This window comes from Acipenser ruthenus, chromosome 2 (genome assembly GCF_902713425.1).
Source record: "Acipenser ruthenus chromosome 2, fAciRut3.2 maternal haplotype, whole genome shotgun sequence".
NCBI lineage: Eukaryota > Metazoa > Chordata > Actinopteri > Acipenseriformes > Acipenseridae > Acipenser > Acipenser ruthenus.
Genome location: NC_081190.1, coordinates 18,415,049 through 18,441,685, shown reverse-complemented (window position 1 = coordinate 18,441,685; position 26,637 = coordinate 18,415,049). Strand labels below are relative to the sequence as shown.

The window sequence follows — 26,637 nt, the reverse complement described above, 5'->3', positions numbered from 1 at the left end:
CTTCCCTTACGTGTATCATTTTTTGCTTGCCTGCTTGATGTTTGGCCACCCTGTCACAATATGCTTCCAGCAGAAAAGCCACTACCAGACACAGGAACTTACCAATACTCTCACAGAGTCACAATGCATCAATAACAGCCACACGGAAAATCATGTTTACTGTTTTATTAACAACAATACAAGACACGTAACACAACGACTCAATAGTGTTTAAACTGCTTTATGTACAATGTTCCAATTTTTTTTTTTTTGTACCACAATGTTGTACCACCTGGCTCATTATTTTAATTTTTTTTGTGAACAAAAAACAGAAAATCCATGTGGCATAATGTAGAATGGCTATGGTCAAATAATTTGTAAACATGAAGTAAAATAAGAAAAGGTGCGATCTGTATCATCGCTATAGCCAGAGGTCATAACAATGTTGCAGCAAAATGCTTTATTTTACTGGACAACACCAGCTGTGGAACTCAGCTGGGAAAATCAATCAATACAGCTGTGTTCCAAATGTAAAGACAACTCAAACAGCACTGTCTCTATACAGAATACACACTCTATGGCAGCTACGGTATATAACGTCAATGTAAAGGTCACCCACATGTTTATCATGCAGTGTTTATATAACCCCGCAAAAGAGAAGCTGGAACCTTAAAGGCACATGAGGCGGTGCCAGCGAGGTAGCGGCAGCTTTGTAAAATTACTGCCAAGTAGTTCTTCTTGTATGATACTGAGGATCAAAGCAGACCTTTACCATCCAGAAATCAAAAAGTCACAATTATAACACAATTCTTAAAACAAATACATGTACAGTCATTTATTTTGTTTGTGAAAGGACGTGAAGATATATGTTCTGGAATTACGCTGTTTACATCTCAAACATGAAGAATACTGTTTGGAGCAGGACTTCCTCCCTGAATCCTAGGACCAAGAAACTGAAAAAGAGTGGAAAAAAGAATTCAAACTTTTATTTAAAAACTGTAACCATGACAAGACAAATTTCACATCAAAATCACCTGAAGTGTAATTTTATAACCTACATTTTGTATAGGAACGATCCTGATGTGTTTCCTGAAAATGTTTCCCTAATAAAATTGAAGAAAAGTTGTGTTCCCCCCCCCCCCCCCCCCCCAGAAACACATTTATTGTGTATATTGGGCTTAAGACTACCAGCTTTTACAATAAAACTGTAAAAGTTTGAGCTCATACATACCTGATGGCCACAATCCTGCTTCTGGACACTGTGGGTACGAATAAGGAACGTTAAATCCTGGCAGAGGCTGAGTTCCCACATCAGGTAACTGAGAATTACCACTGGCATAAGTGTATCCAGAGTAAACTAAACAAGTATTGTAGTCATGAGGGTAAATATAGTCTGAACTATAGTCCAGGTGTTGCGGGTCATTGAAATATGAAGCATATTGTGTGGTGCTTGTGTGAGGAGGAATAGGATATGATACAGCAAGCTGTTGGTTTTGAAATGAAACTGCATCACCAGGATAGCCGTGTGTCTCTGCCCTGTCATCCTGATACGGAAACCAATAACGTGGATATGGTATGCTTGAAGACTGACCATGTGGTGTTTGCTGCTGTAGGACACCACTCTGTGTTTCAGCAGGTATGCTGGAACCCACAATGGCCTTCCTTTGTTCATTGAGGGTACTGACTAAATTACACTGAGAAGATGGGGTTGCACCACAGAGTGAGGAAGAGGGACATTCTTTCGGCCCAGCTGCTGAAAACCGACATTGCTTAGAGAACTGCATGGCCAAGACATTTCTCCCTTCTGTGCAACTCAACTGATCATAACTCACAATGGTGCATTTCTTGTCCTGTGACATTAGAGGAAGGTTTTGTGAAGCAGGTGTACGGTCAGAGCATACGGGGTTCCAGATCTGTTGGTCACTTTTCCCATTTTTATCCATAGCCAGTCGATTCTTTTTCACAGCTTTGGTACGATAATTTCTTCTTGAGATGCTTGACTGTCGTGGCAAGCTAGCATGGACTTGCACAGCAAATTCAGTGTTTATACTAGGCTGGAGAGCAGGCGTTGTGGGAGACTGCATTATTCCTGTCAAAGGAAGCTGATATTGGGGGTTTCCTTGGCAAGGTTTTTCTTCTGCAGGATTTTCTTTCAGCTCAGTTAAGCAAACCATGTTTTCATAAGTCCAAATCAAAGGAGGGTGCTTATTAGTGTTAATGTTTTTTGATGTATTTCTGTAAAAAAGAAAAGAAAATAGGGAATTCACATGAGGATAATACTTGTTTGCTGTGTTAACAATACTACAAGACTGGAACGGAAATTACTTTCCATGCTTAAACAATCAATACTCAACACAATAAAGTGATATATTTTTTTAAATTATACTTTAAAAGTGTTACAGAACCACCTGTACTATTTACAAGAAGCACATTTCATTTGCTGTATCCTGACAAAAGTGAAACATGTTGTTTTTAACATACTCCCAATAGTTTTGATGTTTTTTCACACATCCTAGGAAGTTAACTTTTGTTTGTACTTCTACTGGGCCAGGAGAAATATTTTTTTCCTCTAAACATTGCAGTGTATTTAGTTCATGCAACAATGCTGGTGCTCTGATTGAAATGAGTGGCACATTAGGCTATTATCATAACCCTGGAATCCTGAAAATTGTATACCAAAGCTCATAGGCAGTTCTGACCGTGCCTGCTACCCATTTGGACAGCCGCTGCTTAGACAGGGCTTGACCACGGGACTTTGCCCCACAGCAGACAAAAACTGTTCAGACAGCCTCCATAGTCAACATAGTATACAAGAGGCCAGAACTGGGCAGAGCGTATGGAGCTGTCGCTCTCTGTCAGACTGGAAAGGAGGTGGATGGAAAGCCTCCAATTCCACAGACTGGTTGACAAAGAACGTCAAGATAGTCTTCGGCAAAAAGGCAGGACTGGTGTGGAGCGTGACCTGGCCTCTGTAAAAATGAAGCAGGCTTTTGCTACAGAATGCCTGCATCTCACTCACCCGCTTTGTGGAGGTGACAGCAAGCAAGAACGCCTCTTTGTCAGGTGAATACAGGGGCTCAAATGGAGGCTTCATGAATACATTAAGCACCACGTTTAGCCTCCAGCGTCGGTCAATATCCTTCACAGGAGGCCAAAGCCACGAGCCCCTTTCAAAAATTGCCCCGCCAGGATGTGAGCTCCTGGGGAGACCAAGTCAATTTTGACATGGCAAGCTGAAATAGCTGCCAGATAGATTTTTAATGTGGAAGATTTCCCTCATCAAAACGGTCCTGCAAAAATTGCAATATACCTGCCATGGGACAGGTTGTGGGGTCGTACTCGAGGCTCAGGAGCTGCATCACGGTTGAAAACCAAATTCTCCTGGACCAATATGGGGCTACTAGGAGCACCTTGACCCGGTCCTGCCTAATTTTCTCCAGACACAGCGGGAGCAGCGGGAGCAGCGCGAGCGGTGGGAAGGTGTATAACAGCTGCCTCGGCCACTGGTGTGCCAAGGAATCTATTCCAAGTGGTTCCCCGTCTCCTGTCATGGAGAACCAGAGGGGGCAGTGGGTTGATTCCTGGGAGGCAAAGAGGTCTCTCTCTGCTCTACCGAATCTCTCCCAGATGAGGCTCACCACCTCAGGGTGAAGCCTCCACTCTGAGCTGCTGGGGACTCCCTTGAGAGGGTTTGGTACCGGTTTGGCATGTTTAACACAGGGTCTGTACTGGTTCCAAACTGGTGACTTTGGTTCAGTGACTTTGGTACCGAATCGGTACCGCCGGTCTGTACCGGTGCAGTAGCCTCGGCCCTGGTTCGGTACCAGTTTGGTATCGGGTTAGAATTGGACGCAGTGGTATGGGTCCACCGGGTTGCAGCTATTGCTCGGTTCGGCACCGTGCATCGGTGCGGTAACCTTGGTCCAGGTTCGGTACCGGCTCGGGTCTGTAACCTCAGTAACGGTTCGGTATGGTTCCACCGTTCGCAGTCACCAGGGGTGGCGACATCCAGGGATGCCCACCTGTAAGAGCCACTGGCAAAACCACTCAGTCAGCACCAACATGAGACTGAGGGAAGGCTGCTTGTTAGAGTCCACTAACAGCCTATGCAATGGTGATGCTAATAGAGCCCATCGGTTGCTCATGTGTCTCCCACATTACAGACAGGCCTGCGTGATATCTCTGAAAAACAGAAATAAAATATACGAGAGAAAAAACGTTCCCTGTTCAACAAATATCAATACAATAATTATAAAATTATTATATAACCGTCTCGTACTGGCAAAGTTAGCAAAACGAGAAAAATAATAAACTCCAGTCGGAGCTATGCAGCCTGGGGGGAGAGTACAAAGTCAGCCGACTTAAGGTACTGGATCCATGAGAAGGCACGACTTGAGACGCTGGCCTCACATGGGGCACAAGGCCGAGCGGGACGTAACCAGCAACAGATTTAATTAAAAAAACTACTTTAGTGAATTGTAATTTTATCACATACGTTTGTGTAAACAGATAACGTGAATAAAGCACTTATCTCCAGCAAGGCTCTCCGAGCAGGTCAGTGAAAGGAAACATGGCGCTGAGATCTGTGAGCGCAGTCCTTTTGATACCTCAGGGGCGGAGTCATGACTGCTTCACAGGCTCGGTGAGCAGCTTTGAGATACGATATTCAGGATTCGGGTCTTCTGCAGGTAAATACCCATTCGGTAATGGTTACATTTCGTACTTGAAAGGGAACCAGCATTGTTTGTGAGATATAAACATGTTTAGTCAGTTGGTCTCTAATCACATACACACATGACGCCATGAACAAAAATCCTTACATAAAAATGTCACTGAAAAGTTCTGTACAATAAAAAAAAGGGGAGCAGACCCGATCTGGACTCGATATCAATCACACACGTGCTGATGTTTCCTAACCTTTCTTTTTCTGGAGACTTGTCTTCCAAAGAGGCTTCTTTGTACTGAAATGAAATTCCATTTTAGAGAGATCATTAGCTTCAAGACTTTTAAAGAGCAAGGATCTTACAGTCATTTTATGTATCTGTTTACCTAGTCTTTTTATGATGTTAGCGTATTTTTTCTATATCCGTCTACCTGGCATTCAACTTGATTTGAGCTTTTTGGAGAATTTTAACTGAACAGCCTTCCTCATTCCAATCAAACCATGTGACAATGTGGCCTTTTAACTGTGCTGGTGCAACCTACATCACACACACACACACACACACACACACACATATATATACATATATATAGGAAGGGTGAGTAGGTGGGAATGTACTGTAAGTGCACAACAGATTTATTCAATCATTTTGTTAGCTACGACCACTTTAACGAGCATTTCCGAATTACAAAACATGATATATCTGAACAAAATTAACAATGTCCAGTGCATGGTCATTATAGGGTCTTACCTTTCTCTTTTTATGCTCAAGATCTATGACTTGCTCAGGATCATCAAGATCACAACGTGGTCGTTTCTTCTCAGAATCAGAAGCTTTCAGTTTCCGATCAGTGATTGGAACTTCGGAGTGGTTTGCATCTGCAGCTATTTTCTCATACAATTTCCGCAGCTTACAAATGGCATCTTCATTTATTCCGAGTGCTGTTTGTTTTTTTATCCTCTTCTTAGTACCAGCAATCTGTTCTTCCGCTTGTCTTTGTTCCTGCCATACTAGTGTCTTAGCAACATCAAACATAATATGTTCTACACCGAAAAAGGAGATTTTCCTGTCGAGTACTGCATTGTTCTTCAGGAAGCTGATTTTTCCATAAACTATACCAAGCATGCTGTAAAGATGTTCCAGCTTCCCTACATCACATTCCTCTTTTGGATGACTTGGATAGGTAGCAATCAAAGAGATTATATTTTTCCGTAGCAATTCTAAATCTTCTATACAGTCTCCAAAATTGACTCCGCAAGAAAACGGCAACGACAGAAAAAAACAACTGCAATCCGAATACTTCTGCAACACAGCCTTACACTCCTCTAGTTCTCTTGTGTTCTTTAGGTACACGTAGTAAGAACTACCCTCAGTGTTTGGATGCATTGAACACAACAACTGAGAGTGATATTTTCTTAATTCAGCAAAACCACCAAGGTCGATTTTGTCCTGGAATGACAGATATAATGAAGACTGTTGTTGATATCCTGAGTTTCCCTTGAGGAGCTCACTGTACAGTGTTGTGTCATACCAAAGCAAACTCCTGAATGTTGGTAACCCTTTCAGAAAGTTTATTTTGTTTTCCACAAACTGCATTGCTTCCATCATCATTTGAAGTTCCAATAATGAATCCAACGCAGTGGATTTTAGCTTTACTGGCATAGCAACATCTTTTAGGTTTTTCTCGATCAACAACTCTCTCGAAACAAATACCTCCTTAAAATCAACACCCTGTTCCCTCTGAAAAGCTGAAATAAAATAAGGAAGCATCTTCTTACATTTTGAACTTTGCAGGTACAGCTGATCAAGTGATGACGTACCATCAGCTTGTTTTAAAATACGAGATATTTCTTTCACATTTTTTTCTTTTAGATACAGTGTAGTGTAAAATGATTCCAGTTCTGATAACATAGTATCAGTGCTACTCTTGCAATTAGCGTTCATCTCTGTGCTTTTTTCTTGTTTAAAAGAATAACTTATTTTTGGTGTCCCAGAAGACCGTATCCAGTCAGCGTTACATTGCATTGAATTGGGATGCACACTTTGAATCTGTATCGTAGTGTCAGGGGACTCAGTGGTCTGTAATTCCATCTGAACCGTTTGAACACTTAGCGCAGCTTCTATGTGGGGTTGATGAACATCATAACTTGTGATTTTAATATCTTCAGGATCTCGCTTGGAATGCTGGTTCTTATTAGTCTGAGATACATTACTTGATTGCATTGATTTCAGGCTCTTTGGGTAGTCTACCTCTTCCTCTTTTTTTGAAGGAAAACTAACTGAATGAGCCTCGTTTTGGAGTGCTGTGTCATGAGATAACACGGGTCGAAAGTTTCTTGAGTTGATCTCTGTTTCCATCGGTTCATCAGTTATGAATGGTATTGATGTCCAGCTTGTATCTTGTACTTTAGAAGACCTAAATTGGCCACCTTGGGTTTGCTTCCAAGTGAAGGTCCAACTATTGGCTTCAAATACAGTGCTAGGTGATTCATCACTTTTCTCCTCATGTGCTTCTGGCAGAGTCTCCCATTGTGATTGATGCCCATTTCCATTGCTTAAATCAGTCACTGCATGGGAACTCACTTCCTCCACAGCAACCTCTTTGTAACCAATGGACTTACCCTTCTCGGCATAACCTTTATGTACGGTTTGAGTTTTATCTTCTAAATCTTCCTTCATCTTAGCTGCCTGGTTTTTATCCTCTGAAATAGTCAACTGAAGGTTTTTTGTCTTCTTCCCTCCACGATCCACACTCTCACCATCACAAGAATGGATATCCTCCACGGCCTCTGGTCTTGAAGTGTGAAAATGACCTGTGCGTTCTAATATAGTGTCACAATATGTCCCAGTTGGAGAAAAAAGAGCCTTACAATTAAGACCATCTGCTTTTTCTCCAGTTGAATTTACCTGGGTTGGAGATTTAGTAACGTCAGTGTTTGTTTGTTTCTTGTTCTCATCTGCATTACCTTTCTGAAATGTTGCTGTAAATGTGTTTACACAGCTCATGGTGTTCTCATTTTCATTTTTGGTTAAAATAACAGAATCATCCTTTTTGTGTATCACAGTGTCACAACGTTGCTTTGCTTCAGAAGATTTTGAATACTCTTTTTTCCTTGCCTCATCCTGAACCTGGGGTATATTTGAATGACCACAATTGGCTGCAAGAACATTGAAAGTCCTATTTTTCTCACCAAACAGACAAATGCTGTCTTGTTCTGTGTTATGTTCACAATTTAGCCCCTTAGCACCACTTTCAGTATCTGAGGGGTTTTTCAAAACCGTTGTCAAAGATGGCTCTCTACCGTTTTCAGAGTTGATTCCTTGATTCTTTATGCAAGTCAGTTTAGAATTCCCAGAACTAAATGCACTACTTAGTAACTGCTGCTTTAAACTCTTTTCCTCATCCTTTCTGTGAGTGTTTAAAGCATCCTTTGACAAGCATAATTCATTTTTCTTCACATAGCGGTTACTATTGATATTTCTTTTACTTTTGTTGTGAGCTGTTCGTGACGGATGCTTTCTTGGTTTCAAGTTATCACACCCTTCTTCCAGCTCACCCGTTTTCTGGCTTGGTTTTTGGTTTCTTTTTACAAGAGATTGTACCAATTGTTTTGAAGATTTAGGAAGTCTCTTGAGGGCTTTGCTTAGGGGACTCAGATCCCTGGTCAGGGTCTTATTCAATCTCTTGCTTTGACATAACGGAACTTCACTCTTAAGTTTGTTTACAATGCTTTTTAACTCTTCTTTTGATGCGTTGAAAACATTAACTGTATCTCTGCATACAACACTATCTCCTTCTGAGTAATGGATCATTTTAGTGCCTGCCTGGTTTACCAATGGCTGTTCCTTACTTGGAGAACTGGACTGTGTGATTGACTTTAGTGCATCAGGTAACTTTTGTACACAACGGTAGTTATCAACAATCACCTGAGAACCCAGATTCTGGTGTGTGGAGTATTTTGGGGTTACTGCAACAGGCTTTTTACTTTCTAGTGTGTCCTTAATTGCAGTGCCCTCAAAGCAGAGCTCTTGACTCTGCTCATCAACTCTATGCTTGGCAGTGAACAACGGTGTGGCAGTCTGCACTGGATTTGTCTCCTTCAAAACATGCTGAGTTGGAATATCATCAACCAGTGCTGTAGATTTTGAGTTTAGGTTCTCTGTACGATATTCAGTGTCAAACCATGTAGATTGACTGGTATAATTTGAAAACAGTGAACCGAACTGAGGTTTAGTAATACAGTTTGTCCTTACATCATTGAAAATTTTAATTTGTAATTGCGGTACCACTCTGACATCAGAATGTGCATGTTTGTTTTCAGAAATGCAAAATGATCTATGTTTGTTGAAATATGGGTTTTTGTCTTTAAAATAATCTTTATCTGAAGCCATTTTGGTTTCACTTTGGCTGGTTGAGAGTGACATCGTCCTGCACAGTATTCTTCTGTGTAGAAACCAGTAAACTGATTCTGAAGACTGAAAATCGTCCATATTATTGGGGCTTTCGTGTTCACTGGCACTAAAATCTTCACACATGCAGTCAAGTGCAGATTCCTCAGTCCAATTTCTATCCGATTCAATGCACACATGAGAGATCGGTAGATCTATGACATCCGACTCTGTACACTCTGCAGTTTCAAAAACATCAATACCGCATACTTCCTCATAATGTGAAATGTACAAATCTTCTTCTCTACAGCAATGTTCAACTTTACCAGATTCTAGATCCATGCATAGGAGTTCCTCTGTTTTAGGTTCTGTTTCTTCACCGTTCCAATGTTCAAGTGAATCGTTCCATTGGGCTTCCTTTGAACACTCAGTTGCAGTTTTTAATCCAACTTCTGCTTCAACACCTTGTTGCATTTCTGTGGACTGGCTTTTGGGAAAAAAATCATCGAACTCCAAATGTTGTGTTCTTTTACTCTGTAGAATGTTATGTGTTATGCACTCTTTTGGGGTTTTTGTACATTTCGCTTCACAAACATCTTCTTTCATAGGATCAGGTGGAATTTCTGGAAACATATTGTTCGGTTTGTTTTCTTCATACGTGAAAGGCAGATTGGATCTAGAGTCTCCCAGTTCTACTGAGCACTGTATTTGACACTCAGTAGTGCTCTCATAAGTATTTTCTAAGGTACCATCTTGTTGCATTTCTGTTGATCTGCTTTTAGTTAAAAAATCACCTGACTCTGGGGCATGATAACCAGTGGTTAATTTAATACCATCATTTCGACTGACTCTGAATACAGAACTGTTACACTGAGATTCTGCAGACATATGTATTGCATATCTTACTTCTTCTTCAATGAGTACTTTTACTTTTTGTTTGCTGTTCTCTAACTCTTCCGAAGTTTCCATATCACATTGTGGTACTTTTTCTTGGAGGTTATGTGTTATCTCTTCCATTGGTTTTTTCATACTTTTATCTTCACACATGCCATTAGCTGTAATAGGCTGAATTCCTGTAAACATTTTGTTAGGTTTGCTATTTTCATTCACATTGGGTTGGGGGTCTATTGATTCAGCTAAAGCTTCCTTTAGACTATCAGCAGTGCTATGGCATACATTTTCTTTGTTACCATGCTGTTGCAATTCTGTAGACTTGCCTTCTGCAAAAATGTCACCTAACTTAATGATAAGCAAAGCATCTTTGTCTTTCAATTTGTTGTCCACCAGATCTAATGATGTTTCATGCACTCCATTGCTTTGAAGAAGGCTGTGATTTGTAGCCCCATGTTCTCCATTAACCTCTTGGTCCATTTCTGCTGATTTGCTTTCAGCAAACATTTCACTGAAGTCCCCTTTGCTCATGGATACAGAATTGGTGCATTTCGATTTGTCAGACATATGCACTTCAGATTCTGCATCTTTACAATTCATTATTCCTAATGATTGTTTTTGTTCTTTAAACTTCATGCTCTCTAATTCCGATGATGATTTCAGAGCATCTCCTGCTTCTTTACTCTTTACAAGACCAGGAGTGATCCCACTTTTTGGATTTTTCTGCTTTTTCTCTTCACAGAGGTCGGGGTGGCTGGGATCAGAGGGATTAAGATGAATCCCTGCACACATGCTGTTCGGTTTGTTACAGGCTTCCACACACCTTGCATTGCTTTTGCATGCAGCTGCTGTTTTATCATCTTGCTGTAGTTCTGTGGACATTTTACCTGGCCCTGGGTCAAGATTACCGGTGTACCCCAGGACCCCAGAGTACTCCTTAGCACAGCCATCATCAATTTTACTTAGTTTAGATACAAACCTTTGACTTGGAGATTTTTCCGACATATGCACACTTGATACTGGGGTCATTTTGGAGTCATATTGTGAACACTTCATGTTCTTCTTATAGTACCGATCATAAAACTGTATCCTGCAGTACAGAAGTTTCTTTACTTCTGAAGATACATTCTTTAGAGATTCAATTCTTGCTATTCTGTCTTTGTCTGACATAACAAGATACTCTGCATACTTCTTAAACTTCTCTTTTAGCAGGCTGGCAGGCGGGTCCTGTTCAAGGTGTTTAGAACTGCCAAGTTGAGAGTGACTAGAATGTGTTTCCATCTGGCAGGAGTTTTTAGTTCTCTTAGTCAATTCCAGTTTGCTATGAGCACTTTGCACTGAAGGTTCTGTATGCCCTACAGCTTTCTTTGCCTGTTTTTCCTGTTCATCCTGTTGCATCCCTACAGCACCCACATTGTGTTTAGGATCATTTCCAGCACGGCACTCCAGCTGTTGAGGTTTCAACCCTTGACCTATAATTCCTTGTTTTTCTTCGTAAGTAGCTGCTCTTCTCCTTAATAACCTCGGATCCTTTGTAACCCGTGAAGTAACGACAGACGTGAAGGAGGGACCACACATTGCTGTGCTACATTTGGCAACACTTGATTCTTGCGGCTTCTCAGTGATGCGGTGGAGAAACAAAGAGATTCCAGGTAAATTTAAAGTACTTTTCCAAAGCTGCTCAGGAGTGCATACACCACAGTTTAGTAGAACGTTTTCACCTTCATGCTCATTTGCTATATTTGGTTGCCTTTTAAACAACCTTCCATTTTGGGTTTTCCCTGGATTGTAATTGGCTGAACAGCTCCCTGGAGAAATTAAGCTTGGTGACTTTCCTGGGTTCTCCAGCGTGCCAAATTGTTTATAGACTGCAGTAGCATTCTGACCTCTACCCCTCCTCTTATCAATTCTATGATTTTTCACTGCACCTGTATTATTTAGAAAGAAAATAAAGCAAAAGAAAATACATTGAGAAAGTAACCAATACTAGTTGTACTGATAATTTAAACCGATAAACCATGTTCCTTTTTAATACTAGTGGCGTGGTAATTGAGGGCTAATTCCTATAATTTAATTTATAAATAAATAAATTTAGCTAGCAAATGTAAACTTTTAGTCTGTCTAAAAAAGCTGTTAATTTGTAGTTTTGAAATATTAATAGTATTTGTGCCACTGAGAAATACAGCCCAATATCTCAAAGTGTGGTCTGTATCATTGACATTGCCAGAGGTTAAAACAATGTGAAATTGAAATGGTTCATTTTTTACTGTAAACAACTGCAATTGAATGTGACCGAGAGAATCACAGAATACAGCTGTGTACACAATATAGTGCCAAAAAGACAAAAATGTCACCTGACCACAGTATGACAGACATATTTTGTCCCAGGTCAAAGTGAAGGGACCTGTTAGACTTAGCCCGAGGAGTTTCCATGAACAATGAAAATATAAAGACGGTATCTGAAATGTTCATGGGTTTTGAGCAGGTGAGGAAGTGGTGACGGCAGCAGCAGATTTACCAAAACATAAGCTGGTCTCTCTGGGATAATAAATAATCGCTGTTTTTGTATATGTACTTAAAGCTAGCATTCAATTGACTTACCTGTCACTCATATAAACTGTGTTTTTGAATCCCTAACAAATCACTGTGCTGGTTCTAGTCACCTTGCAATGAATTAATTCTTACTTCAAGGTGCTCAAACAATAGCATGTTCCATAGAACCATTTTCATTACCTGAATAAACGTATGTAGTTTAAATACAAGAGCACATATCACTTTGAAATTAAAAACCATATGCAGTATAAATATGCACATACGGCACAAAATAAAAGCTTAACTGTTTTTCTCTTACCACTCAGTTCCCTAGGGTATGGCTTCTTCAAAGATAATAGAGTTGTGGAAGGCGCCATGGTGTCATTGGCTAAACCACTGATTGAGACAACTGCATAGGGCAAGCACTGTCTTGGCCTGCTGACCAGTTCTTGATCTTCACTGTAGTCAAACAAGTAAATCTAAACACAAACAGAAATAATACACATTTCAATTGCATACTCAAAAGTTCTCCACAAATCTGAATTATTTATTTTTTGGAGGCAATGGAGAAAATAATCAATTGATTGAATTAGTAGATCCATTGAAATCAAATACAGAATAAGACTCTGTCAGATGATTGAAAACCATACACCTTTTAAACTGTCCCCTTCTCCCCGATAAGTTGAAAATGAGAAAAATGATGCAGAAATATGGACAGAGAGAGTTTTCTCTTAACAACAAGATGAAAAAATAAATAATATTTCCTACTTACAGATGAGCCAACCACCTGCTGAATGACAGTGTCTTTCGGGCTGGCTGGATTATTAGACATATGGCAGTCGGCCTTTACTGTGGGATCCAGGGCAACTTTTTTCCCGAAACATGGTTGAACATTCTTCACCTTTCCAAATATCACCTTGAAGAAACATAAACATTGATTTCATAATGAGACTTTCATAGCAATACACATATGGTATGTCTTCATCAGTGTGTAAATGCAATGTATTTAAAAGACACTTTAAAATACTATTTTCTATAAAAATAAAGTTATTGAAGAGATTCCCCCATTCCAGGTAAAGTACTAAAGAGGCTGTGTTGTGCTTGCTGCTCCCTCTCTTGGTCAATTCCATGGCCCTTATACTTCTATGAGGATGGGAAATATATATATATATATTAAAAAACCTTTACCTTAAAAATCACAATTCTTTGCGCAGCGTCTGATGATTTTTGGCAGCTGTGCTTCAAAGCCACATCCACGTGCCTGTATAAGTAAATCCCATGTAAAGGATTCCCAAGTGTGGATGGTGCTGTAGCATCTGTTTTTACACCGTCTTTATACAACTGCATGGCCACACTGTCAGAAGTTACTAAAAAGCAGAAACGCTCTTCCATTTCTCTTCTATTTCGCCCTTTTGAACGCATCTCGGACCTATAAAGAACCAATTAAATAAGGATTGTTGTGATGATACAACATGGGCCAATTTAACAAAAGACTGATTGAAGGTCAAGTAATTTTCCCTATGGATTAAAATCAAACCGTTTTGGAGTGAGAATTGTAAACAAATAGCTTGAAAAGTGATTACATACTGGAGACCAGACAGCTATGGAGGAAAAATGGTTTACTTGAACCAATTCACAGCCAATTTAGCTTTAGACTGCTTACAGTAGATTGCAGTAACACTTCTCAGAAAGGTAGTTCAGAAATGGAACTTGCCTCTTTTCAGCAAATTCCTTTTCAAGTTCTTCATTGTGGACACATTTAACACCTTCACACTTCCAGGTCAGAAAGATATCACGACTGATGTCCAGTCTAGATTCTTTTAAGATTGAACGAATAGAGCTGTACTCTCTCCAATCTGTCGGGCAATCTTCCAAGAAAGCTTAAAAAAAAAAAATCAATTTGCTGTGATATATAAGACAAATCTACAAGGACAAGGATTTTGTAATACAGAAATCTATACTTCATTACTACAGGTTCATGTTTTACCATAATACACGTGAGGGTTACATTATAAAAGAAAAATAAATTGTAGTAGGGGTGTCCTAATACTCGTAATTGCCTTGAAAAAGTATTTAGCTGTATTAAGTATTAAATGAATCCATTCATTAACGTGTTGATTACAAAAAACAACTGTCCTTCTCTCACTTTTACAATTTAGTTCAAAAGGCAATTATGAGTACGAGTATGAATATCAACACGCCCCTAGTGGCTAGCATGCAGAATTGTGGTACTGGTGCAGAAGGCATGGGAAACACAATGATTACATTCTTTTAAATGCCAACAGGGGGGAATTATTTTGTTAGCAACAATTACTTTAACATCAGCGAGAGATACAATGCTCGGTGAATGAGCCGAGGACTGGAACACTGAGCTTTAGAGCTGATCACAGTGAATTAACCATGTGACACGGTATGCACATGTGGGCTTCAGAAGCAGTCCCTATAGGCTTCTTTGTTCTGTGCCAGTACTCTAGCTCAGCATTCTACGTCGCCTGGATAAGCCGCAGCATGTGTGTATGTACCCCGAACCAAGCGATTTTATTCAATGAATGTATATATGAAGTAAGTACAGTTTACATTTCATTGGGATACTCAGGGAAGTTAAAACAAATACGACCACAGAACTTTCATATTGGATAATACCAACAATTAAACATAATACAGCTGTGAACTGCATTTGAAAACAATGTGTGGCGTTTATCATCTTGTAATGGAAAAGTGTCATAACAGCAATTAAGGCAGCCGTGCTTGGTTAAGTTTAAGGACACTGACACAGGTTGCCATGTGAAGAATGTATCTTAAACAAATTGTGAGATACAGATACAACAAATCTGGCTTCAAAATGAAGTTTTCAAAATATGAAGTCAGCACTGCAACGTCTCTGAGACGAGGCTCTGACAGTGTGGCGATGGAAATAACATTTATTTTTACATTTGCTTTGCTTTCCAGTCCACCTTGAAAACCGTACTTGTACACAGGCAGGGTGACAGCCCCCCCCCCCAAAAAAAAAACATACGCAAAATTCTCTATGAATAATTCCCTTGCAACTTGAGTTCAATCACTGTACAGACAGAAAGCAGCAACAAAGTAAATCGACTCATTCCATGTCTTCAGTACATGCACATTAAATGAAAGTACCGTGCTCAACAAAGATACTGACTGACCTGCTCACAGAAGCATCTACATTTAAGCGGCTTCCAGATATTAAGAATCCAGGTGGTACAAAGCCCCTTTGAATTCAAGTGCTTATTTTACACATTTTCAGACCGGGTCTTCTTAAAATGACTATCAACTTGCTTTAGGATGAGGGTGCACATGGAAGTTGCAGCCCTTTCACGTAGGTACAGTTCACTGCTTATTTCAGGTGCATTTTCATTTGATACTTCAGCATTTGGCTGTTTTAGTCAGTTTAGGAGCATCAATTTAATTTGTATCTGTACATACTGCTAACATTCAAGTAAGGTCTATACACAGTCACAGGCGTGACAGACTCAACAACTTTTTTTTTTTTTTTTACTCAAACACAACTTCAGTTTTCGCCTCTCATACAATGTATTGTTTTAGGGTACGCAGAGATATAAGGTGTTCAAAAAGCTGGATTTGAAAGCTCAGACTGCCAAACTATTGGTAAGGAACAAATAATGCCAATACGAACATACTTTTCTCAGAATGCTTTTTTCTTCTTGGGATAGTGAATTTTCTTAAAGAGGGTTGGCCATCACAGACGGATGAAGTATTCCATGACCTTTGCACTTTGGATCGATTTCCCCCGCTGCTTTCCTCCATTTTCTGTTCTTATGGCGCATCACCCTAAATTGAAATGACAAAATGACATGCTGTTTTTGTTACCATAGTTAAAGATGTCATTCGTATTCCAAATATAAAACGACATTTGGATTTCTTTTATAACAAATTCTAAGTGAGACTTCAAATGAAGACCTCTCATTTCTGTTAATGAAAAAGGCTTATGAATGACGTATTTGTCATTCTGGGGAATCTAGCAATGCCCAACATTACATTTACAGTACATGTACATTGCCATAAGTACCTGCCACTTTCTGTACCTGTACTTTACTGCATATTGCTCACTTGTATTGTAACACTTGAAATGTATTTGCTTACGATTGTAAGTCATCCTGGATAAGGGCGTCTGCTAAGAAATAAATAATAATAATAATAATAATAATAATACATGACAGTAAACTTTTATAAGGGTGCTGCACAGATAATATAACTAGGGAGACAGTAGCAATTCATGAGAATTAACCATGATTTAAGTTACAGTACTCGTGATTGTTATCATAGGCAACTACAAAAATAAACAACAGAAAAATCTTCACTGCCGTGACAGGTAATGTTTAATAATCCCAAAGCCCAGCATACATGAGGAAACATGTTTCCAGACAAAATGTGTCCTCGTATATGCTGCATGCTTCCGTGTTTCCACAAACAAAAAAGCATTTTGCCTTTAGCCAATCTGGAGAGACTCTGTGTGCATGTCATGGATCATGTGACTATGCAAGACGGTGACTTCTACAGAAGATGACATGCTTTGGAAACCTACTACAATCCATCGTTTTGTTGCTATGTACGCTGACACACTGTAGTGTCATTTCGAGTTATTCGTGGTCCTACAAGCCTCAGCAGCTCCTCACAAGTATCTGGATCCATAAGAACAAAATTGCAATAACTTAAGCGTAGCTCATTTAAAAGATTATGGTACGCTCCTCTCTCCTCACGAATTAGGATCCGCTCCCTTGTCCACATGACTCTGTTCCTGTGCTTTCCCCTTCTTTTACAGTTTCCGTGCAATTGTAAGTGCAGCACCACTCAGTGCACGAAGGCTTTCCTCCTTTTTTGAAACGATTAGCAGGAATGATTATGTGATGCTTGTAAAAATGTACCTGACAATTTTTGAAGAAAACAATGCAGTGCTATATGTAGTCAGGGAGTATTTTTCCTGTGCAGCTTTTATGCAAAACCTCTCACAGAGAACAAAAAACATATTTAGAAAACTATGTGTACTGAGATGCATTCAAATGTGCTAAACTGATACTTTCCAACATTTGAATAATGCAGCATCAAAATGTATTCTTCAACAAGTCTCAGCCAGTTCATTTATTAACTACTGCTTGCAGAAATACCAGTTTAACTTTGACATTCAGATTAAAGGTGCCTGGGTGGACTTTATAAAATAAAATTAGTTTTAAATTTCAAATGATAACAATAGCCTCTCAACACTTCAGTTGAAATTGATGTTGTTTTCACAGTGATACTGTATTTCCATACCTACTGTAACATGAATACAGGTACAGTACCTCTTTATAATTTTTTTTTTTAAAGATATTTTGGTTCTTTTTTTTTTTACATTAATTCAGGATAAACAGATATTTCAAATTTAACGCTGCAGAGCAGAAAAAAGCATGCAGGCGGTGGAGGGGGGGGGGGGGGGGGGGTCGGGGGGGGCAGTGAAACTGCTGCTGATGCGAATACAAAAATGGGTTTAAAACTTTCAGTATCACCATGGTAAACTTGCCACAGTACCTTGAAATCATCCAAATATATTAAAACCAACTACTGGTAGTTTGCACAGACCCCAATATGATTCAGACTGTCTGCAATTCCTTGGACTTACAACAACATACACTGTACACACGCCACACATCAGAACTGATAAATATGGAAGATACAGTACAATCCTATTTTACTTCTATGGAACAGCCTCCATGCAAAATGTTATGGAGCATTTTAAATCTCATTCAGAGCTGCAATGAGTAATTCCTCACTGTCTGAAGAACTATTTGCAATCTACCATTAAATTATGTCAGAGGGCAACACAGAAAACATCTGTTTTTAGCAGGTAACCTTAGCCTTTGCTGTTTTTTGATTGCTGTATTCATACAAGCTTTATAGCTTTAATTACTTTATACTTGGATTCACTAATCCATTGTAAATCAACTGAATATATATGTTCAGTTAGAACAAATACCTGGAGATAATCAGCAGCTCAATCATGACACAGCTTATTGTATATGGTGGCCAAAGTCAGTCATTTTTAAAACCCACATGGCAGACTTTGAGAGTACAGTGTATTGCTTCAGTCTCACAATTCAAATTTGACCATGAATTGTTCTCTGTATACTAAGCCTGGGAAAACAAACCACAGAGGGTCTATTATCCTTGGCAGCCTCCAGTCTTTCAAGTTTCGTTCTCTAGTGCGTTGTTGCATCTTTAGTGAACCAGTTTATTAAGTCAGATTTCTTTACAAACAATTTAACTCTCAAGACAGTTCAAACATATTTGCATTTATCTAATGTGCTGGAACAGACAAGCCCTCTTTCATATTGTCACTCACTGTGTATTTATACTGAAAAGACAAAAAGCATACCTGCAAATATAACCACCTGCATGGTTAAATATTTCATTAGCTGAGCTCAAGCAGTCAAAAACCACTGGTAATATATATAAAAAAAAAACAACAGTTATATTACTTACTTGTGTTTTCCTGATCCTCTGTCTGGGAGTCTGAAACAAAAGATCTAGTCAAGTGTGCTGTGTGCAGCTGTACCTGACAATGGGCTGCTGGATTCATTCATACCCTTTGCAGTCTGACACTGCTTTGGATAGCTTGAAGAGTATGTGGCTAATTGGCTGCAATTACAGGTACTAGACCTACTGGTAGCATTCTTCCAGATTTGTTTTTGTCTGTTACCCACAATAAATATATTTTAGATTATTTAAGAATACAACTTTCAGATGTCTTTGTCTTTGAGTTTATGTACTAATTCATGTATGTATTTATTTTTTAGTGAGTAGAGCAGAGAAAGAATGTTGCCCCCCCCCCCCCCCCCCACAAAAATAAAACACATCAGGTTATAAAACCAGGATCCCCCTGTGGCAGCAGTGTTCCAATTAGCCATCATGGGACAAGATGTTAGATGAGGAAAGATAGCCGTAAAATGTTGTAAGCTGTTTAAAAAAAAATAAGTATGTAATAGAAAAAAAAAAAAAAAAAAATTCAGAATTTGATGGAGCCTACTGTAAATATTGCATGCATTTTGGTAGAAAAACAGTAAAAAAAAAAATAAAAAATGGTGAGAAACTTGACAGGTTGTACACTGGGGTTCAACAGTTACAAAACTGAAAGAACATCAAGAAAAATCAGAATTCCACAAAGCAGCAGTAATAGTTGGCAATGATTTCACATCTGTGATGCAACAAACTAAAACACCTGTACATCAGGAGTTGAATTCAGCTTAAAGAGAAAGAGTGGAAAAAAAACAGACAGAAGCTATTTAATTTAATTTCAATTCCCTAGCATTGCTTATTATAGTTGTACTGTTATTATGTTACTTAAGTTTACAAGCAAATGTGTTCCAAACTGCACTGAAAGGAACATTTCCTTAAAGTATGTTATATATTTGTTGAGGTGAGGTGGGGGTCACAGGGAACATTTTATGTATCTTGAAGAATTTAGCCAGGCATTTTTAAGTGATATACCTAGGATATGGTTTCAATTGTCTTGTATTTAGATTTTACAGCCTTAATTCCTTAAATGCATTTTGTTTAAGGTGAACAATACTTTATTCCTTTAGCAAGCTTCAGACATTCTGTCCCTGATGATCCCAGAAAAAAACATTTATCAGGAAGAATTGTTCCCAGCTGAATAGTCCGGTTTCCAAACAATTAGCTGTCTGCACACACTTTCTGTTTATTCGGGTATAACTGCATAGAATTAGTTTAGATTTAGGTAAAGTTTAGATAAATAAATCTTACCACTCACTTGTCATTGAATCTAGTAGTAATCTTTTTCGAAGGCAATCAGCTTTCATACTGGACACGTGCAACCTGGGAAAAGATTATGAGACTACCATTACAGAGAGACTACCAATAAACATCTCCACAACAAGAAGTGGGAAGTTAATATGTAAAATATCATTTAAAACCCATTATTACACCCCCTTTTGATAAGCTGATGAAATGCACCGTGGTGCAGTTTGCATGGTGCATCCGCACAAACAGATCATGTTACACACCAACAAAGACAGGGATGGGCAGACCAAGCTTCTTTGAGAACTGCAGGAAAACTAAACCAACACCAATTAAACATTCTCTACTTATTGAGAGAAACTTTCCTTTCATTGGTTATTGTGAAGCACACTTTTTTGCAATGTAAAAGTTTACATTTTGGGTTCCTTGTAATACCTTGCTTAGATTGCATTAAAAAAATGATCAATACAGTACATTATTGTGATTATACAGAATACTTTACAGGGCTTTTTATTGTAATTTATGATCCATTGCATGACCATGTAATGCTTGTTACTTTGGTTTGGTCTTTTTTACCCAACAAACTGACAAACCCAAAGAGTGTAGTGTGTGTAACACACATCCCCTTTCCAGAGATGGAAGCTGATCCAGCATGATCTACAGTCACACTCTGGGTCTGATTTACAAAACTTGTTCAGTGGAATAAGTTTTAACTCAAAGTCTTCTTTGCTTTTGTATTCCAACTAAAAACTAAAAGTTCTGTTTTTCTGAAGTCATATAGTAAAAATGCAAAAAATTAATTTGCATATTTTTTTTTTTTATATTTGAGATTTGTACATCGACAAAATCAGGTAATTTACATGTAAAAATGTTAAACTAACATAAATGCTTCCAATTGGACAGGCCTTAGTCTTATGTGTCTTGGTATCTTTGTTTGAAGTACATTTGTTTCACCACAATCATAAGTGGATAGAGTTTCTTATGTTTGAGCATGAATTGTTCTTGTGTTGCACGTTCATCGGTTTCACGGTTGATGGCTGGTTGTTTTATCTGGTTTTCCAGGAGGGAATAATGATTTTCGACCTTGTCCTTGATAGTCGCAGATATCTTTATGCTACAGCAGTTTTTTATCTTGTGGCTAGAGATTGAGGATGTATATGTTGGTCTGTTGCCACAACAGAATAGATTATGTCTCCTACCTAAAATGTAACGTTATCCAGTTCTTCCAAGGCTTTGCTTACCAAGGCTGCCTGGCAAGGGCCTTGTCACAGGAATAGTAACACCAAAGCCATTTCTCTGCAGTGGCTATTGTTTTGCACACAGCAAATAGTAGATATGAAAGCTGTTGGTTTTGCCTTTTTTAAACCCTGTATAGCATGGGACAACAAACACCACGAGACAAAAAAACAGCATGATAGTTATCTCAAAAGCATGTTTTAAACAAATTATATATATATATTTGTTTAAAAAAGGGTTAATCCCTCAGAGGAAGCTGTAATTTCCACTGTAGGTTTGCCCTTTTTCTTGTGGTTTTCACTGGGCAATGTTTACTGGTTCTGCAGCCGTTTCAATCAATGCGTCTCTGAGTAGTATTGTTCATACAACAGCTATGGTTAAATAACAATTCCTGCAATTAACTATTACATTGGGGAGCCACCTTTGTATTTTACAATTGAGCCATGTTTCTATTTTACAATGGCAGCTTTCTACAGGCCGAGAAGCGTGCGGATCCGTTTCTGTGGGGGAAGCCGACACCCTGCCACACACACACACGCACACGCACACACACACACATATAGACTGCCACCACAATCCCATGCCTATAGTTGTCGTCCCCCCTGCTTCTGACAATCTTTTTACTTGCAGGAAACTATCATCCTGCACGATACACAAACTACTGCCCATAGTACAGGATTGGCATGGCCACTGCCCAATGTGTCACACGTCTTAAAAGCTAGAAAGCCTGTTTTTGCTTTTGCTATGCTACTGGCTGATTTGGGGTTGAAATGGAAGGAGCATGGGGTGTATTTTTAAAATATAATCCATAATAATGATTGCATTGATTTTGAATTTTGAAATGTGGCTAGGGTAAAAGCCATAACTTAGCCAACGAATGTAAAGCTTGTTATAACATCACTGGGATGCTGTAATTAAAAATGTAAACAGACCGTAGATGCTTAATTTTCACCTCTAAAAACAAAATGTAATTCAGTCAATTATGACAGACACATGGTCTGCTGTAACTGTATCTATGGCTTGCAGGCCCTAACGAATACCCTTGAGATTTGTTTTTTTCAGATATGACATGTGGCTGGGTGGGCCAATTCCCCAAGAAACAAAACATGTTTAAGACTGAAATGAGGCCTTTTGCCAAAATGATGACCTCAGTTCCATAATTGCTGTGTATTCCCTGCAGAGATGTCTGATTTATCCTGGTTTGGGGGGTGGGGGGTTACCTGAAGGCTTTTAAATCACAGATATCACAACAGCTACACCTTCAACAATGTCAATTCCCAACAAATGAAACGCCAACTAGAAAGATGTTGGACTAACAAGCCAAATCTTAAAAAATGAAAAGGGGGGGGGGGGGGGGGGGGGGTCCAATTGAAAACATACAGCTATTACTGTAGCCTTGTTACGAAAAACACAGAAGGATTAATTTGTGTTAGTAAACTATACATTTGTTAAGCTTTTCTTGACTCAGGCCGCTCCACCGTAACAGGAGTATGAAAATCATTGCTCTAAACAGCAAACTGCAGACAAGCTTCAAGGGCAATGCATGAGAAAAGAGCTGTAGACAGGCAACAAATTACTATTTTCTATTGTGATAGACCTTCACCCACTCGGGTTCGTTGCCCCTTTAAAAATTGACCCAGACACAGAAATTGGGGGTTCAGCGCTTCCGTGCACTTTTAATAATACAAACAATAAACAAAATACAAAACAAAAACAAACACCTAGCTCCTTCGGAGCGCTAACTAAAACTCATGAACACCTATACTATAAAGAGGGACGGCTAAGCCGTTTCCCCACAACACAAAACACACAGTATTTTCTCCCTTCCCTTCCCTTCCCTTCCCTTCCCTTCCCTTCCCTTCCCTTCCCTTCCCTTCCCTTCCCTTCCCTTCCCTTCCCTTCCCTTCCCTTCCCTTCCCAACTGCTTGGAAGCAGAGCACACCTTCCTGCCTCCTTCTCCTCAGCAGCCCTGAGCAGACTGACTGCACCTCTTATATACCCTGCACCTGGTCCTAATTTACAATCACTACCAGGTGCAGGGGATCATTAACAATAAAACAATTAAACAAATGTGCATTCTCACATGTTTTCTGTCATGCAGGGAGGATTAACCCCCTCCCTGCTGTGTTACACTATGAAGAGCACATTGCATCTAGCAACTGACATACATGTATTCACTCTGTCGGTGTGCACTGTGTGTATTATAATACTTGACCAGAAACAATACATAGCTAATTGTAGTCCACCGAATGGTTCCTGATTAATGCATAGTGCAGGTAGAATGAAGAATAAGCATTACCTAAAACAAGTCTCTGTTTTACAATCTTTTGGGTATTTATTGTGTAACAAGAGATCCTATGGTTTGTAAACAGGAAGTAAAACAGATATGTCATCACTGATATGTCTGGAGATTAAAACAATTTGGCAGTGAAGGCTAAGTCTGACACAGGAATCACAGAAAACAGTACTGAGTACAATGACAATATCAAAAAGTCACATAACCACAATATGGCAGCTATCGCAGGTCACAGGTCTAAGTGAAGGGTGCCATCAGATTTTGTTCTAGAATATACAGAACATATAAATTTATATTACTTACATGGTGGTCTGTAGGAAAATCTGTTGCTTATGTGTATTTTTCTCCCAACCAAGTGCTCCTTTTTCCAGTGAACGTGAGAAAAACCCAGATACAAACACATTATACAAATACACCCAAACACAACAGAGCTGGGCATTGACTAAATGAACGGAGCAAATGGCCTGTGCAACATAGCATAATAACAGAGGCCAACCTTATTATTAGATGTTTTTTTCTTTTTTGTTCCTCCACACTCAAGTTCCCATTCATGTAATGAAAGCACTCCGCTCCCCTCACAAAAGACTACAGAAGCTGCGCTGTACCATAAATGATACACATGATGTCTGTCTTGTTTACTAAGCACAGCAATTGAATCCGGTACTATTTATAGTTCTGAGTGCCTACTTCAAGAGCACTCTGAAGTAAGCTCATACTGTGATGCTAGCTGATTAGTATTCTAGTCACCTTCCTCTGCTTTAATACTGCATTTCCTTTGCTAATCAATGACATGTATGTCAGTGGGATACAGCACCTGCCACGTGAGCTATCAGTATCATGAAGCAGATCACAATGACTCTGTGGTAAGAATGTAACTGTGATAGATGTACAGATGGTGCCTCTAATATTCCTTGATTCTGATACGCTCTAACTCAATAATGTTTCTAACGTTCAGTGTTATATGGTTCTTCAATGCTCATCTGGTTTTTAGTAACAAAAATAAGTAGACCTCAGTTAAAATAATAAAACAATTCTTTTTTTTTAGGTAAAAGCTTTGACAGCTAATTTCTGTATTTCTCTTACTTCTTGGTGTATCAAACTCTTGCTAGTCACCAACGATATAGTGTGGTTAGCCCTATGTGATGTTTTTTTTTTTTTTTTTTCTTTAGCCAATGGTGAAGACAGCTCACTTCCTGTACAGAACCTCTGCAAATATACAAGATACAAGTACTGTAAAACCTCTACTAATAAACTAATTATTTCTGGAAATGTGAGCTCAGACACCTACAGAGCTGGCTTTTGTCCTCCAGAAGCCGGTAGCGCGCTGACATCCGCTCTCGAGTTCCTGGGTGCAAAAGAGGAAGCTAGCTCGGTCGTGGGATCAGAGGACGCCCACTGAACCTTCAGTTCTCCTGAGCTGTGTGAGGAATTGCTGCGGTGAGGGGGAAAATGATTGGACATTCCAAATTGGAGAGAAAATCAAGGGCAAAATAATTGGGCACACTACATTTTTAATAAAAAAAAAATAAAAAAAATATTATCTATAAGGGTACACGGAAATTTAAACCAGTTACATTGCTGGGTTGAATTAATTTAACGACATTTAAATAATGTCAAAAAGAAAGAGTAAGAAAACGCCACCAGAAAAGCAGTAAAAGTGAAAAGGGTTAAAAGCTTTGACTTGAATGCAAAACTCAACAGGTGCAGGTGGGGGAGGCGAGTCACACACCTGGGGAAACAGAGATCGTCCAGAAGCTCTGCACTCTGATTCTAATTTAAGATCACAGACAACCACAAACTGTTCAGGAAAATAACTTCTTGCAATGCTTTCTCAGCTTGTGAGTGTGCTTCCTGTGACACACTGCAGCCAGTCTGCAAAGCACTTGAAATAGTTGAAAAGGCCGCAAAAGTTGGTCACTTGACATTCTGTGGTTTGGTCTAACTGCAACAGTATTTAAATGGATTTCTCTATGATAATGTAAGATAATGGAAACATGCTACAGTTACTCTTTAGTTTTCTTAAAAATGGCATAGGATTGTTGTAACAAAGATCCACGGTACATCACATAAAAAAAAAAAAAAACTGGAGGCACAGTATTATTAAGCAATGTTTTCTTTTTTCTTAGAGGAAGTCCACATATCAACAATTTTATGATTGACTTATTTTTTTTTTACAAATGTTTTGTTTTATATATACACAACAGAAAGAAATGACCTAGAGCCACCAGTGCGCATTTTAACAGTGCTTATTGTACAAGTTATTCAAAATACACATTGAACGCAAATACCTAATTACATTTAAATTACTGACACACCTTACAGTAGTGCCTCTGATAAAAGAAGTTTCAAGGCTATGTGGCATGCATCAGCTTGCCATGGCACTGGCATGCCGCATACATTTAAACACATTTCTGTGTCACTGGAAATGCACCTGGCTATCTGTACTTAAAAATGACACTTATCTGCATACAATCTAAACTACCAGCCTATATGAAGACTGGGCTGTGCAGTGCCCTTTCTGTGTCGAAACAACAGGTTACTTAACCCTGCCAGGATAACAATCTATGCTCAATGCGCAATTCCCTACTCTGGACTCAATCAATTTGTAACATACTTAATAATCCAAAAACAAACAGATTTACTGTTGGCTTCACTAAGCAGCACTAATCTTGGGACTGCCTATTTTTACCTTTGGAAAGGTAGTCAAAGATTAGTGCTCATCAGGGTATGTGAAACCAGTCGGTACTGACAGTCTGGTACCAGTACACGCTAGAAGAACATAGCATTGTACTTACCACAGACAACTCCACCCAAATGTATCAAGACTGCTTAGTGCCATTTACGTCCATCTTCTACACACCAGGGACTCAAACACTTCTA

The 26,637-nt window shown here is 39.1% G+C and overlaps 1 protein-coding gene across 6 annotated transcripts; it reads right to left on the bottom strand.

The window, feature by feature from the left end:
• Nucleotides 1-167: 167 nt before the first annotated feature.
• On the bottom strand, nucleotides 168-26,637 carry LOC131698077 (uncharacterized). Of its 6 annotated transcripts, none has more exons than XM_058990505.1 (12): nucleotides 26,553-26,637; nucleotides 20,239-20,303; nucleotides 18,951-18,980; nucleotides 16,115-16,265; nucleotides 14,170-14,335; nucleotides 13,644-13,884; nucleotides 13,228-13,371; nucleotides 12,775-12,934; nucleotides 5,394-11,851; nucleotides 4,897-4,940; nucleotides 1,211-2,214; nucleotides 168-932 (listed from the first exon to the last, which is right to left on the bottom strand). In XM_058990505.1, exons 4-12 carry the CDS (start codon nucleotides 16,239-16,241, stop codon nucleotides 919-921), a joined length of 8,358 nt encoding a protein of 2,785 aa, XP_058846488.1. In that variant the 5' UTR covers nucleotides 16,242-16,265; nucleotides 18,951-18,980; nucleotides 20,239-20,303; nucleotides 26,553-26,637; the 3' UTR covers nucleotides 168-918. The 6 variants fall into 6 exon arrangements, with proteins under 6 accessions (XP_058846488.1, XP_058846487.1, XP_058846486.1 ...); XM_058990504.1 differs by lacking the exon at nucleotides 26,553-26,637 and adding an exon at nucleotides 24,061-24,406; XM_058990503.1 differs by lacking the exon at nucleotides 18,951-18,980.

Bases quoted from the DNA above. Each gene is read 5' to 3' on its own strand.
- LOC131698077 (XM_058990505.1), bottom strand. From the start codon at position 16,241: ATGGAGGAAAGCAGCGGGGGAAATCGATCCAAAGTGCAAAGGTCATGG. The intron at 14,336-16,114 runs GTATGTTCGTAT...TTTTTTTTTAAG, and splicing joins AAAAAAGCATTCTGAGAAAA to CTTTCTTGGAAGATTGCCCG. The intron at 11,852-12,774 runs GTAAGAGAAAAA...TAAATAATACAG, and splicing joins ATACCCTAGGGAACTGAGTG to GTGCAGTGAAAAATCATAGA.